General features: G+C 41.7%; 1 protein-coding gene across 3 annotated transcripts in view; it reads right to left on the bottom strand.

The window, feature by feature from the left end:
- Zcchc17 (zinc finger CCHC-type containing 17) overlaps nt 1-16746 on the bottom strand; it is a 58419-nt gene continuing 41673 nt past the window's right edge. For 2 of the 3 annotated variants that reach the window (XM_004642924.2, XM_023702962.1), the window contains 3 exons: nt 16644-16744; nt 14596-14741; nt 1-318 (listed from right to left, as the gene is read on the bottom strand). In XM_004642924.2, the coding sequence (XP_004642981.1) occupies nt 157-318; nt 14596-14741; nt 16644-16744 (409 nt within the window). In that variant the 3' untranslated portion in view covers nt 1-156. The remainder of the gene's footprint in view (nt 319-14595; nt 14742-16643; nt 16745-16746) is intronic. The other variant, XM_023702963.1, reaches the window with a different exon arrangement.

Here is a 16746-nt window from a genome sequence, read left to right as displayed (position 1 = left end):
CCTGCCTGCTGCTGGGGGAGGCCATCTCCCGCAGGAGCGAAGTCACTGGGGTGGGGCCCCATCTCACTACCAAGCTTTCCAGGGGCCAGGGCTTTAAGGCACAAAGCTCCTGGACCCACCTTCTCTCACCCACCCCACCCCCACTCTCTTCTCCTCTCACTCCTTGTGTTTCTTCTTATGCTTCTTTTTCTTTTTCTTCTTCTTGGCTGCCTTGCTGTCTTTTGATGAGTGCCTTGCCCTTTTGCCTGTATCACTCTCAGAGTCTGAGCTGTCAGAGTCAGATGACTTCCTGTCTCTATGTTTCTTTTTCTTCTTTTCCTGAAAAGAAAATTTAAAGACTTAAACATTTGGTATAAATATTAGATTTTAAAGAATTACACAGTTCTGAGTGCAAGGTGCATTCCTGTTATCCCTGCCCTCGAAGTTGGAGGCAGAAGGGTCAAAAGTTCAAGTCCAGTCTGGGCAACTTAAATGATATAACAAGATCATTTTGGGGGGAAGGGCTGGGATGCAGTTCACTGCAAAGGCCCTGGGTTCAATCCCCAGTTAAAAAAAAAAAAATTAAAATACATATGCGTATTCATTCATTCATTCATTCATGCCTGTATCCCAGCACTTGGGAGGCTGAGGCAGGAGGATCTCAGTGAGGTGGAAGCTAGGCTGGGCTACATACTGAGGCCAACCTGAAGTACACAGTGAGACCTTGTCTCAAAACACAAAAATCTAGGACTTGCAACTTGTAGTTTTGGGTTTTTACCGACCCTGTTACCAGAGAAAATCACCACCATCAATTAATGATCCCCTGTCTGCTATCCTTAAATACTTATCTCTTACACAACAACCTCACAAGAGTATACTGATAAAAGAACGGAGTTCAGAAAGCACTTTCCCAAAATTTGGCACCCTATACTATGCTGCTGGAGTAATAGTACAGATCCACAGTGAGGACAGGAGACTGCCTCCTAGGCTTCTACCGGGTGGTCTGGGCAGCTTTTGAGCACTGCGTCTTTTCCTTGATTTTCAAACATGTACTGTATATTACTTCAGTAAAGTTTCTTTTCTTTTTCTTTTTTCTTTCTTTTTTTGTATGTTAGGGAAAGGTCTACAGAGTGATTAGGGTCTCACTACTAGATCAGACTTGTAGTGATCCATCTGTTTATAGTCTCCCAAGAGCGCTGGGATTACAGGTTCGCGCCACCACACCCAGTCTCAGTTGCCATCTCAGGGCGCCCTGGGGGTGGGGCTGGCACGGCCCTAGTAAAGTTTCTAAAAGAGGGAGAGACAAGAAGCAAAAGGGAGAGCACAGAAAAAGGTGAGGTTCCTGCTTCTGCAGCCAGCATTCTGGATGGAACTTTGCCTCAGTACTACAACAGGTGTTAGAAACAGTTGTGAGACGGTGGGAAGAACAATGAATCAAGCGTTTGACATAAACTTGAGTCAGATTAACTGTTACTGTTCTGCAATCCTGGCAAGTTATCTCACCCGACTGAGGCCTCCTCAAATGGAAAACAAACAGGAATAGCACCTATGGCACACACAGGCAGTGGGGGTTTAATGGGACATATCTACGGCTTGGAGAAGTTGGAGGTCACTTGCCCCAGATCATACAGGCAGAGCTAGAACCTGCATTCAGATGATGTGAAAAGGAATCTCCTGCGTTATCTGATGTAGCACAGCGCCTCTCTTCGCACAGGGATGAGAGGCCTCATGGTATGATGGCCAGAACAAGTCTAGGATAAGGCAATTGAAATTCAAATTGCAGCTTTGCCACGTCAGTCACTACTATGAAGAAGAGAGTACTTTTTTGAATCTGTTTTCAGTAAGCTGGCAATAGTATACCAATTTCAAATGATGCTAAGAGAATGAAATACAGCAGAGGTAACTAAGTGGTAGCTAGAAAGGTTTTTTCCCCATGCTAGGGATCATACCCAAGGGCTTGGATGCTACGCTATACTTCTAGCCTGCTAGAAATATTTTTCTCTCATTTCAGAAAACTAGAATGTTCTTATAGCCTGGTCAAGTAAACATAGATGTGTCAGAGTTCTGAGAGGAGATTAAGGCAAAATTATTTCTTGGCATTACCACTGGAATAAACAGTAAGAAAAAAGGTTTCCAGACCCATGTTACCAGGCTATAGCAACCATGGCTACGAAGAACTGAGAGTTGGCAAGTGGATGCTTTGGCTTATGGTACGATATCTTTATAGAGGGCAAGAGCATGGAGGGACAGCCCATGGTACTGTGGGCTTGGGAGCCACCAGGTTCTGCCCTACAAAGTAAATAAGCAAATATAGTGTCTGACACCATGTGTCCTCTAAGCATGGCCCAGTCTGGGATAGGAAATGAGAATCACACCACTGTCTTATAGCTAAAAAACATTTTATAGTTTTTCAGGCCTTTTTTTTTGTACCAGGGATTGAACTGAACACCTTACACATGCTAGGCAGGTGCTGTGCCACTGAGCTATCTTCTTGGCTCTCAAGCCTTTTGTATCCCTTATATTATTACTATAATAATCGAGTGAAAATTCACGACTTTTTTTTTTAAGATAGGGAAGTTCTATGTTGTCCATGCTGCCTCAAACTGATAGGTCCTCTTGAGTAGCTGTAATCCCTGCAGAGCTAAAATTCATGAGTTATAATTCTTATTTTACAGATGGAAAACTTAGAAATCAGAAGTTGATCAAAAGTAAAACAAGAACACTGCCTTTTCTAACAGTTTGGCACTATTTCTGTTTACTCTCTCAAGTATGTGAGCTCGGAGCTAAAAGAAAAACCAATGACTAGAGAACTCTTCCCTGTAGAAATGGACTAGTGAGTGAAGAGACTGCCCCTAGACCTCAATCCCAATGCAAAAACGCTTGTGCAACCTCCACAAGGACCAGCTGGGCTCCAGCAGGTGGCGTCATCTGCACCATGTGTCTAGTCTGGGCTAAAAAGCCTAAGAACAACAGCTGTCACTGCAGGAGCTGAAGTTCAACAGGATGGATGGGCATTGGGTGGGGGAAGATGGAGAGCCAGGAACTTTTAGAACCTGAACTACATTCAAGTAGGAAGCAGAGCATAAGATAAAGGGTGAAAAATGCCGTAAGCATGTGAACCCAGGGCAGACAGGCCAAGCAAGATGGTGGAAAGCAGCTACTGCTCAAACGTCTCCAGGACTTTCTAGGAAAAGCACACAGTCATGCTGCAGTATTTTTCCTGTAGCTTTGAATCAGGAATAGGACAGTCCAGTGTGAAAGAAAAAGAAAAGCAAAAACACAGAGAGGAACAAGTCCAGTGAGCATTTATTTATTCAGTACTTAATTTTCTAGACACTGGGCCTATTTTCCACACATATCTCATCTAACCTTAATCAACACATCTATAAAAAGTGGGCATTATTAACCCAAAGAACACTTTAACCTCAAGGTGACTGACACGGAGTGACTTACCTATGTGGTAGAACTTGGACTTGGCTCAGCCTGGATTCCAAAGCAAACTTTTTTCTGGCTCTGTCTTTATTAAAGGCAGCATCAAACTTTACGCACACACCTCACCCTCAACCAAAAAGCACTGATTTGGCCAGAAGTCAAGCAAGCTAGCAAGTATGAAAGAATTTGTCTTTAAGAAATTACTAATTCTTGGGGCTGGGGAGATAGCTCAGTAGAATAAGCACTTGCCTGACAAGTGCAAGGGCCTGAGTTCAATCTCCAGTTCTGCCGAAAAAAAAGAAAAAAAAAAAAAAAAAAAAAAAAAAAAAAAGAAATCATTAATTCTCAAGAGATGATTTGATTATTAAACTGGTTCTCTAGGATCAACTTAGGAAATAGGACAGTGGGTATTTTCTGGCTAGAACTGGCCTATAAAGTACCAGTGTATATTGTAGCTTGGAAAAGTAGAAGCAGGATCCAAGAAAAAAAGTTCAGCAAAAAACTCAGAAATATTTACTATACACAAAGTATTTAGAGAGTCACAGTTACACAGAGTGTTGCTTAGGCAGTAAAGAGAACACAGATTCCTAATATAATTCAGACAGAGAGCACCCTCCAGTGTAAAGCACGATGCAGGTGTATGCAGGTGCTGTGGGTGCAAAGTAAACACTTAGCAGTGGGGTTGGGTCCTCCAAAGGTGAACCAATGTCATCAAATGGGAAAGAGTAACAACTATACAGGACATTTTCATTCAGTAAATATGAAGAACTTTTATGAGCTAGAAATATTAATTAGCTCATCTTTTTAAAATTTTTTTGAGGAATCAGGGATTAAACTCAGACCCTTGTGCTTGCCAGGGAAGTGCTTATTCTACTGAGCCATCTCCCTGGCCCTTTAACTCATCTCTTATAGTAGTTCAATGAAGTCCGAAAGCAGGGGTCATGAGCCTTTAAAATCAAAGCAGATTAAAGAAAGATTAAAACATTAGGCAGTCCACAATACAGGATGTCAGGTACAACAAAGGTACCACAATACCTCATGGAAACAAGCCACTTACACAGTGGTGCCACGAAGAACATGTCATGCATTGTACTTTGCAGCTGGAAAACGACTATGTAAAAGGAGCAGTGGTGGTGCTGCTGGAAGGGAAGTGAGGGTTGCCCAGCCAGGAGGAGGACAGGATGAGATGAGGACAAGTTTCAGAAGTGACAAATAATTGTGTGTGGCTTGTTTATTATGCCTGGACCCTACCCATCTCTCCTATTTAAGACATCAATCTAGGAACTGCTACATCTATATTGCACCAGTGTTTCTACTGGCTCATTCTCAATAGTAAATAAATATTCTATTAATACTTCCTTTAGAAGAAAGCAAAAAAAAAAAAAAACAAAAAAACTAAAAAACAAAAAAAAAACCCACAAAAAAACCCAAAAAGCCCTAACCCTCCTGACCAAATGTAATCTGTTATCATCCCACCACTGTACAGAGACAGCTCTTGTCAAAAGTTACCAATAACCTCCTGGTGCATGGCACTAATCCTCACAGTACTGGGGACTGAACCCAGGGTCTCCCACGTGCTAGGCAAGCACTTTACCACTGAGCCATGCCCCAATCCCACATTTTTTTGCACCAAGGTCTTGCTAAATTGCCCAGACTAGACCTAATCTAGTGATTCCTCTGCAGCATTCTCTGAAACAGCTGGGATTACAACATGTGCCACCATGTGCAGCTTCTGGTGGTCAATTTGGTTGATTGATTGAGACACAGTCTTCCTATGTAATTCAGGCTAGCTTTGAACTCACTATGTGGCCCAGGCTAGTCTCAAACTTTCAGCAGTTCTCCTGCCTCGGACCCCTGAGCACCAGGACTACAGGCATGCACCACCAAGCCTTGCTCTAGCAGTCAATTTTTGAGTGTCACTGACTTGATCAGTCAGTTCAGATAGACATACTCATCTGATTTCCACTGTACTTCTTTTCTGTTAACTTCCCTGGATGTTCATTTTCAGTTTTTGTCTTTGTTCTGTTTGCTGATCTATCCTCATATTCATAACCTCTAATGTTAAGCAAAATGCCTACTCTTTCCTATATTTATAGGAAAAGGTGATTTCATATAATCTAATAAATAAAAATAGTATTTATATCTTGATGATTCCTACATTTATCTCTCTGGCCTGGGCTTCTTCAAACTCCAAACTATATCCAACTGCCTACAGTTCACTTGTCCGGGTGCTGCACGCCTGTAATGCTAGCACTGAGGAGGCTGAGGCAGGAGGCTCACTATGATTTGAGGCCACTCTGGGCTACCAAGTGAGTATAAGGCTAGCCTGAGCTGCATAGTGAAACCTCATCCACACATACACACACATACATATCCAGTTCGCTTGGATATTTGGTAGCCATCTCAGTTCCTATGCCCAGCTCTCTCAAACCTAGTTTCTGCCAGCTTTTCTCCTTCATAGATAGGAACTCAAACTAAACTCCTGATTACTCCCCACTCCTATACATCTACATCCGTTTTCCTCTTAAATTTTTTTGGGGGGCACCGAAAATCAAATTCAGGACCTTGTGCTTGCCAGGCAGGTGGTTGTGCTGCTGAGCTATATCCCCAGCCCTTCTCTTACTCTAAAATTCTCAACACCATTTATTTTCAATTTATTTATTTATTTTGGCCTTTTTGAGGCACAGTCTTGCTATGCAGTTCAGGCTGGCTTTGGACTCACTTTCTAGCCCAGGCTGGTCTTGAACTCAGAGAAATTCTTCTGCCTCAGCATCCTGAGTACTCTGGGATTACAGGTGTGTACCACCACACCCCATGTTTTCCTTTTTTCTTCCTACTTCACATCTACCCCCTCAGCTCAGCTTCATCTTTGAAATCTGTCTGTACTTCAACTCTCTTATCATCTCTACCACTACCAGTCTAGACCAAGCCATCACCATCTCCCACCTGGATTTTTTATTTTTTAAAAAAATTATTTATTTATTTTTATTTATTAATTGTGTGTGTGTGTGGCCAGCTCAGCCCACCAGGGGGCGGGGCTGGCTGGCATGTGGTGCTGGGGGATTGAACCGCGGTCCCTGTGCTTTGCTAAGCTTGTTCTAAGTAGGTGCTTTAGACCACTGAGCCATCTCACCAGCCCTGGATTTTTTTTTTAAAATTTATTTATTTATTTTTTTTGCAGAACCGGGGATTGAACTCAGACCCTGAGCTTGCCAGGGAAGCGCTCATTCCACTGAGCCATCTCCCCGGCCCCTGGATTTTTTATTTTTAAGACAGAGTTCCTCTAAGTTGCCCAGGATGGCCTTGAACTTGGCAATCCTCCTGTCTGACACTTAAGTAGCTGGCATGACGGGCTTGTGCCACCATGTCTGGCTTGGATTGTTAATATTTTTGCTGTTTCCACCTCTGACTAGTTACCACACAGTGCCCAGAATAACTGTCTGAAAGGTAAGTCAGACCATGTTTTTCCTCTACTGAAAGTCCTAATAGTATCTATCTCACTCTAAATGAAAGCTGACGTCCTCACAATCACCACTTAGGTTCTCTGCCATCTGGTTCAGTCTGCTCTCTCAAACTTCCTCTTCTATCACTCTTCTTGCCACTCTGGCCTCCTCGCTGTTCCTTAACCACGCTAAGGTCAATTCCCAACAACCTTCTATTGGACTCACTTAAATACTCTCTCTCCATTATTTGAGTAATTTTCTTCCTTACTTTCTTCAAATACCCACTGAAGCGATACTTCATGAGAGAGTCTTGCCTAAAAGGAATCCAAGGAAATATGGCCAGTCCAGGGTGTGGGTGTAGCTCAGTGGTAGAGCACTTGCCTAGTATGCATAAGGCCCTTCAACTCAATCCCTGCAGCACAAATGCATAAACAATTCCAGTACTTCCTATTGCCCACAGGCAGTATTTTTCACCATGGTACTTTAGATATTACTATAAATTTATACTTTTTAATCTATAACCTTTATTATACTCTATCATGAACATAGCGATTTCAGATGTTCTGTTGGGTCTTTACCTCCAGTGACTAGAACAGAACTTGACACATAGTAGAGGCCCCATTACTGAATGAGACTGGCATTTGGTGGATGTGGGAAGAGACTGATATGAGAAGATGGTGGAAAGATAAGAGAGCACATCTGAAGAGCCTTATGAGACTTTAGACGTTATGCCACAGAAGGGAAATCTCCAGAGAGTTTTCAATAGACTACAGTGGGTCACGTTCTATGTTCTGCACTATAATGACCCAGGCCGGGCTCTTGCTCTCCGTCTGTCTGTCTCTTCTATTTTTTTGAGGCAGGATTTCACGTTGGCCTTGAATTCACTATGTAGCCCAGGCAATCCTCCTGCCTCAGCCTCCCAAGTGCTGGGATTATAGATGTATACTATAATGCCTGACTGCAATCTCTTTCTAGATAAGCACCAAAAGTGCTCTGGACAGCACAACAGAGCTCACATTGCAGTCAAAGGGTAATTTTCCTATTTCTTGTTCTTCTGTATATGGTAAAGCAATGAGCAATGACAGTAGCCAAATCAAAAAATGACTTTTTGAGACAGCATCTCATTATGTAGTTCAGACTGGTCTAACATTATGTAGCCCAGGCTTACCTCAAACTCATGCTGCTCCTCCTGCCTCAGTCACTCACGTGCAGGGATTACAGAAAAATAAAAAAAATTACATTTTGGATAAGATATAGCTCAACTTTATTCTAATCAGTGGTTAAGGCTGGGCATGGTGGCACACCTTTAGCATTAGCACTCAGGAGTCTGAGGCACAGGGACTGCTGCAAGTTCAAAGCCAGCCTGGGATACAAGTGAGTTCAAGGCCAGCGTGAATTGTGTAGTGAAACCCTGTTTCGAAAAGATAACAAAAAAACCCAATCAATCAGTAGGTACCGCTCTTGTGCTTCAGTCCACCATAGAGTGCATACTCCGCCTCCTACCCACACCATGTCTTCTCTCTCACTAGACTTTCAGAATCAAATGATTCCTGGCCAAGAAGCAAAAGCAGAATTGCCCCATTCCTCAGTGGATTCGTATGAAGACAGGTAATAAAATCAGGTGCAACTCCAAGAACAGACACTGGAGGAGGACCAAGCTAGGACTGTAAGGAGTTGCACATGAGCTACAACTCCCTCTGGGAGGTCACAAGATGATGTCATCTTTTAATCATGGTCAAGACAACACTAAATAAAGTTTTAAAAATAAAAAAATAAAAATCATCGGGTACTTGTTTCCTAAGATACAGTTTCTCATAATACCTCACTAATTCAGAAAGATCCATGATGACACATGATAAATGAAAAGAGATGTGCAAAGTACAGACCACAGGCTCGTGGGAAGATTATCCACAGGGATTTGCTATAAAAACCTCCCTTTTATTTTACTCACCACTTCATATCCCATTTCCATAGCCAACACAGTTTCCTCTTGTCCTAAATATAGTAAATCCCAGAGGAAAATGTTTGTAAGTTGGACTCGTTCATAAGTCCAACAAAATGGATTCTATAATAGCCCAGGCCTAGCTCTTGCTCTCCGTCTGTCTGTCTCTCTCTTTTTTGAGGCAGGATTGGGGATTATTTATCCCCAATAAAAAGGACACAACATATGACACTAAGACAAAAACTGCCATGCTCCTGAACACAAACTAAACAAATACACCCTGGATTTGTGGAAAAAGACATGCATTCAACATACATATCTTTGGTGAAGGAGGTAGGAAGAGGGTTCCAGGTTCAGAAGATATCTTATTTCTGCCCTGTTCCCTTCACTACTCCCCAGCTACAGTCAATCCCTATTACCTCCAAATTGGGGGGAAGGTCTCACTGAGCAAAGGAATTTAAAGAGTGCAGATTAACAGAAATTTTGGGATCTATATATCCAAAGGCAATCAGACTCTGCCTATTATATCTCAGGTATTTTGTTGGAATAACTGACATTCATTCTTTACTCTGAGCCATTTCCTAGTTTCTCAACATGCCTAGCATTCATTGTCTAACATAAGATGCAAAAGCTTCAGTTTCTTACTTTCCAGGGTCATCATTAAAGGACTATGATGCTAGATGATATCATGATTACTGCTGGTGACTGAACCAAAGGTTTCATATATGCTAAGCACATGCTCTACTGCTGAGCCACACTCCTAGCCCCCCAGTATTTGTTGATCCAAGACTAAATACGTCATGATTACTATCTCCATTTGGTAAGTTTGTATCTAAGTGTCCCCCCAAAGCCCCATATAGTTAATGGGGAGGCTTCTAGAGTTTGTGATTAATTCCTGATCCTCAGTGGGGATTGTGGGTGTGACTGCAACCTCTGCCCTGAGGTGGGTAATCTGCTTGACAATGTGAGGAGGGGAAAGAAGCTAGCTAGAAGCCTCAGCTGCTGCCCCTCCCTCCATTTTCTCCTGTTTTCCTGGGGAAGAACTGTTGCCTTCTGCCTTGTTACACTCTGCCTTGGGGTACAGCCAAATATATACTAAAACCTCCATTAACTGTGAACTAATTGAACTGTTTTTCCTTAATTCTGGTTTTGAGTATGTTGTCCCAGCAACAAAAGGAAAGAGTAACTGAGACATCATTGTTCATCAGCCTCTACTACAGGATAGAATAGTGGATTAATTAAACAGGTTAAAAAGTCTCATATCTAGCAGATCCTTACAAACTGCTTCGGTGAACTGAAGTGCATGTATCAAAGCAGTTAGGAAACAAAGGAATAATGAATAGAAGTTAGTATATTCGGCAATACAAAAAGAATTCAATCAAAACCCCACAGCTGGAGATAGCTCAGCAGCATAAGCTCTCGCCTGCCAAGCCCAACATCCGGAGTTCAATTCCCAGTACCAACAAATAAACACATAAATAAAAATTTCAGGGCCAGTGGTATAGCTCAGCAGACTAAGTGCTTCCTTAGGTAAGTGCAGGGGCCAGGGTTCGATCCCTGGCACCCCAGGCTGTGCCGCCGTCCCCCCTCCCCCCCTCCATGTGCGCGGAGCCAGTGATGGAGTCCGGGTGTGGTGGCACACACCTGTAATCCCAGCACTAGGGAGGCAGAAAACAGGAGAATCACTACAAGTATGAGCTATAAACCCACAGATATAAAATATCAACGTAACCACTTTAGGAATCTGATAAATACCATTTAACTCCATAGAAGGTTAAAAAGTAATAACCTTGGCATATATAGACACAGTTAAAAATCTAGCTCTGCTAAAGACATAAAATTGTTTGCAGATGATATAATTTTCTAAGCAGAAAATCATAAAGATCTGTCTCTGTCTCTGTGTCTCTCTCTCTCACACACACTCACACTCTTAAACCTAACTTATGGCCATGTGTGGTGGGCCACGTCTATAATCCCAGCTGCTTGGGAGACAGAAATAGCATGACCCTAAAAACAAAGTGAGCCTGGACAACCTAGCAGGAACCTGTTTCAAAACGGGGTGGGAATCCAGTTTAGCAGCTGACCACCCCTGGCTTCAATCCCTGTTATGAAAAATATGGCAAAACAAAAAAAATTCAGTGAAGTTGGAGGATATAAAACCAACATGTAAATATCACGTGTTTCTAGTCACTTAAAATGAATAGGCACTAAATAATTCCATTTACAACTATCAAATAACAAAATTCTTTGAAATAAACAGAGGCAGACAACTTACATACTAAAAAAAACCCTACCAAATAAGTGTTGGAAAGGAAAAGAAAAAAGGAGGCCGGGGAGATGGCTCAGTAGAATAAGTGCTTCCCTGGCAAGCGCAAGAGCCTGAGTTCAAATCCCTGTCTTCAATCTCAGGTTCCAGAAAAACAAAAAAAAGAAGGAGGAGGAAAGGAGGTATAGCACCTGCCTGGCAAACACAGGGTCCCAAGTTCAATTCTTGGTAACAAAAAAAAAAAGCAAAGAAGAAATTAAACACACAAAAAATAAAAGCTGTAATATAGTTAAGTTGTCCATACTATGCAAAGTGATCCAGAGATTCAATGTAATCCCTGTCAAAATCCCAAGATTTTTGAGTAAACAGAAAAATCCTTCCTAGAACTCATACGAAATCTCAAAGGTTCCTGAATAGTCAAAATAATTTTGAAAAAGAACCAAGTTGGAAGACTCACACTTCTTACTAAAAAGCTACAGTAATCAAAATAGCGTAGTAGTAACACAAAGACAGACATAGACTCACAGAATAAAGAATCCAGAAATAAATCCTTACAGGTATGGTCAAACAATTTTTGGCAAAGATGCCAAGACCATTTGGGGGAGAAAAGACAATTTTGTCAATAGATGGAAGAACCGGTGAGATAACTCAGCAGCTCAAGCACCTGCCTGGCATGCCAAGGTCTCAAGTTCAATCCCCTGTACCAAACCGGGAGTGGGGGTGGGGGTGGAGATAGGATAAATGCAAAAAAACGTTTGGACCCTTACTTTCCACCACATATAAAAATGCAAAATTCTAAATGTACAAACTTTTAGGGGAATTTCTTCAACATGACTCCAGAAGTATATGATATATGCAATAAAAACCAAAACAGGTAAATGGCCTTCATGAAGACAATTACTTGTGCAGACAATGCTATCCTGTGAATATGATTCACACTAACTGTGTACTTGAACATAGTTATGATGGAGCCTGGAGGGCCAGGGAGATGGTTCAGTAGAAGCTCTTACCTGGCCAAAAAAAAAAAAAAAAAAAAAAAAAAAAAAAAAAGAAAAGAAAAAAAAAAAAGAAAGATGGAGCCTGGGACTACAGCACCTGCCCAGTATGCACAAGACTGTGCAGTGATTTCCAGTGTGCAAGGAAAGGAAAAAAGGAGGGAAAGAACGGAGGGTGAGAGAAAGAGATTAATCTAAAATGGTAATTAAAAAAATATGTTTGGGGAATATGAGGGATTGAACCCAGGGCCTTCCATTCCCACTCCTTTCTCCTTCTCTCCTTAGAGAGAGGGTCTCACTGAGTCATTAAGCTGCCCAGGCTGGGCTCAAACTTGTAATCCTCCAGCCTCAGCCTTATAGACTGCTGGGATGAGACATGTACTACCACAACTGGCTTAAGATGGTAAATTTTCTGTTATATGTTCTTTGCCACAATGGGAGTAGGAGGAAGGAACAGGATTTTGAGACTGCTTAAGATGTGTCCCTAGCTGGGTATGGTGACATACACCTGTAATCCCAGCACTCAGTAGGCTGGGGCAGAAGGATTGCCTTGAGTTCAAGACCAGCCTGAACTGCACAGTGATACCTTGTCTTCAAATAAATAAATACATACACACTAACCCCTGGCAGAACTTGGTGACTGACTACATATGAGATGAAAAGGAACAGAAAATAAGGACATATTGGACTCGTTCTTGGGAGACTGGGATAAAAACAAAAAATTCTGTGCTAGGGGATACAACATGTGTTTGAGCAGAGAAGGGCTCAAAAGGAGATGATGGTAGTTATCCACGGCATTATTATGAACTTACTTGTCAGGGCTTTCTACCTGTTTTTGGGAGCTGGGCAAATCCTTCCTAAAATTCACACAAAATTCTCAAAGGTTCCTGAATAGTCAAAATAAATTTGAAAAAGAAGAACCAAGTTGGAAGATGTACATTTCTTACTAAAAAGCTATAGTAATCAAAATAGTGTAGTAGTAACACAAAGACATAGACTCACAGAAATACTGTCACCAAAGATCATGACAGTCCTTCATTACAAAGGAAGAAAACAAAGTTAGCTCCAAATTGCATGGTAGTAAGTAGCACAAGAAAAGTCTTAAAAACTGAATAACTTGAACCAAAGTTTGAGATATCCATGGGACACTAGTTATGGATGTGGAAGTCACGGACTGATGTCTTAGGAGAGACAGGAACACCCTAAATGGTCACTAGCTAATCTGTAGAGGAGTGTAAAGAAACCTTCATAAAGTGAAGATTATATTTTATTTACAGATAATAACGGCTGAAAGCAAGGCTCTCATCAATCTTTGTATTCCTAGAGTTTTGTAATGCCTGTCACAAAATGACCATTCAACAAGTCTGTTAAAGATTTAAAAACAAAACTCAATAAACTAGTCACAAAAAACTCCTGCAGGATAAAAGAACAATTATTTTCTGACTAAATTAGAGCATAGTCCTTTCATTTCCTTTCTATGTAGCTTGCTATGAATGTGTTGTTTCTTTCTGCACCACAGTGAGGTCTGTTTTATGCACTGCTCTGCTTTAAGTAGTAACAGGGAGCAAATTCAGGGAGATAGACACTTTTCTATGCTACTGAAGGCAGATAAGTACTTTCTAGAACAGTTTGATGAGTTATCCGAAGACCTTTAAAGTCTTAACTCAGTAATCTTGTTTTTTTTTTTTTCTTGCGGAACTGGGAATTGAACTCAGGCCCTTGTGCCTGCCAGGGAAGCACTTATTCTACTGAGCCAGCTCCCTGGCGCTTAACTCGGTAATCTTACCTAGGAGTCCACCCAAAGAAAATAATAAGTCATACATTCAAAAATTTAGGTTGAACTAATTAAAAATATCCAGCAAAAGGAAAATAAATTAATAATCATATAGTTATAGATTATATATTATTGCAAAAATCTCATTGATGAAGTTCTAATGAAAAACAAGAGTACTGTATTGCACTTATATTAAGTTTTTAATGAACACATATGGATACTGCAAAATGAGTTTTTTAAAAAGTAGGGTTATAGGGGCCGGGGAGATGGCTCAGTGGAATAAGCGCTTCCCTGGCAAGCACAAGGGCCTGAGTTCAATCCCTGGTTCCGCAAAAAAAAAAAAAAAGTAGGGTTATAAACTATTCATATTATTTGTTTTATTTTTCTGAGGCAGGGTTTCATTACGTAGTGCAGACTGGCCCTATGTAGCCCAGGTTGGCCTCAAGCTCACAGCAACCTTCCTGACTCAGCCTTCTGAGTGCTAGGATTACAGGTGTGCACCACCACATCCAGCAATATAAACTATTCTTAGTAGGACATAATTTTGTATTGCTATGTATAGCAATTGTTTTGTATATATATATATATATATATATATATATATATATATACACACACACACACACACACACACACACACACAATCACCCACAAAAGATTAGAATATCCAAAAATACTAATAAGAGTCTCAAATGGAAAGATCATAGCACCTCTATTTATTTTTCAATATTTTAAAATTTCTACAAAAAGCATGCAACACTCACTTTCTTTCTTTTTCTGGATGAATTCCTGGTGGGGTCAGGCCTCTCGAATTCAGTTGACTTTGCCTCTTCTTTCTCCTCTTCCTCATCGGGTATCAGAGAATATTTGGTCCCACCTGGCTGCATGAAACAATCCTTTGCAAAGTGGCCTGCAGAAAAGAAACAGACACAGGAGAAAGGAAGCAGTCCGTCCCGCCAGCAGGGGGATCTGTGGCTCAGGAGATGGCACTGAGTTCATTCCAGGCCAATTTTCCGTCACCTTTAGGTGGCAATGCTCACTCACACAAGCCAGGTAAGCAGCTGGTCACAGAGCTGAGGGGAACACTGGTGCTGCTTCGGAAATGGCAGAGGATATGAGGATGCAGGCTTGTGCTGCCCTCCATTAGCAATGGGGTTTCTTCCTGTGTAAGATCTCTTTTGGAACTGAGAGCAGGATGCTTAGCAGAGGAAGCTGAGTGGCAGGCCAAACTCTGAAGTAGTTAGCTGGCAGGAAGTGAGTACTCATATCCAAACTAGCATGTACAGAGGCAGTCACCTAGGGGCACGGGATAGTCACAGATTGTCAGATTTGGCAAGAGCCTTACAGCTCATCCAACATCCTACATTTACAGAGAGTATGAACAGCTAGTTAGGAAGCAGCTCAAGGTCACACAGACATCAGCAGGGTTAAATCCTGTCTCAGGTTCTATGGCCCTTTGCCTTGTGCTCTTTTGGCTACATCAAAATCAACTACATTGCTGGGCATGGTGGCACACATTTATAATCCTAACATTTGAGAGGCTGAAGCTTGAGGACTGCCATAAGTTCAAACCCAGCCTGCTAGACTACAAAGTGAGTTCAAGGCCAACCTGAACTGCCTAGTGAAAACCTGTTTCCAAAAGACACACACACACACACACACACACACACACACACACACACGCCAATGACTTTTATTCTGATTTTTGCTGACTGGAGAAAATCCACTCAGTATTCTACTCTGCTTTATTTAGCACCAGACAGATACAAGTTGAAGTTAGGAGACTCTAACCTCCCTGAGTCTATAGGATTAATGAAGGGTCCCTTAAACAGATGCTGTATCCCCAGTAGCTTGTTGTGTCTAACCTTCGGACAGACGCTATCTCAGGGGCATAGAAGAACTGCATGAGATAATTAAAAAGCTAAGTATAAACGACTATGCATTTCTGGGTCCAGAAGCTGGATGGTGCTTGGAAATGGAACACAGCAGAATTTTCCAAGTACCTGAAATGCTCCCACAATTCCCCTGAGGAGGTATTCTTTCTTTCACTGTTTTCTTTTCCATCTATATTAATAATAAATAGGGACATAAAACCCTACAATTTCAACCCGAGCACAAATCTGTTACCAGTTGTAGAAAAATGAACAGTATGAGGGAAGGAAGGCTAGGGAGAAGAGGGAGCAAATTGAGGTCACTCTGAAAACAAGAAGCTGGCAACCCCTCTCATTATAGCTCCAACGAGGGAAGTCAGGCTGAAAGAGCTTTTTAATATTTGAGTAAGACTAGAAGAAATCTGAGGAAATCAAGCTAAAAGTTAGTGACTATCCTATATTCTTTATTACGAAAAGATACTTAGAACTCTGAAGTTAATGAGATAAAGATGAAAAAAGGATTTAACATGGACTTTTAAAGAGTGCATTTTCCTGTCATTTAGGATTTCCAAAACAATAATTGTCCCTGAAGATAAAACTGAAGAGTGTTAATCACAATCTAATACTTTATCCCTCGTGGACTAGTACATGGGGCCCTGAATCAGATAGGTCACCAGCTACAGTGCAAGAAGTGCACAGAAGGAAGCGTGGTGCGTGATACACGCGTGGTATTTCACAGGGCTGCAATTCAAAAAGTAACTAGTAAAAGCATCAAGCCATATGTTCTAAGTCCGATAGGAACAACAGCACGAGCAGGTGCACCCTGGTTAGGGACAAAGGAGCAAAGGAGGATGGGCTAAACTTACCCAGGGCTATCCCCTTCAGGAAGTAAAAGTCCCCACACAAGCAGAGGAGTACAGAAATGGCTGGCTCCACCTTACCTTTACAGCCACACTTCTTGCAGGTGGTGTTAAGGACAGCCTCAAGGGTGATCTTCTGCCCAGTGTAATCCTGGAAGGACCGCCTCCTCCTTTCTTCTTGCCT

The sequence above is a fragment of the Octodon degus genome, unplaced genomic scaffold, assembly GCF_000260255.1.
Source record: "Octodon degus isolate 3935 unplaced genomic scaffold, OctDeg1.0 scaffold00163, whole genome shotgun sequence".
NCBI lineage: Eukaryota > Metazoa > Chordata > Mammalia > Rodentia > Octodontidae > Octodon > Octodon degus.
The sequence above is the reverse complement of the archived record's forward strand: the minus strand, read 5'-3'. Positions and strand labels throughout refer to the sequence as shown.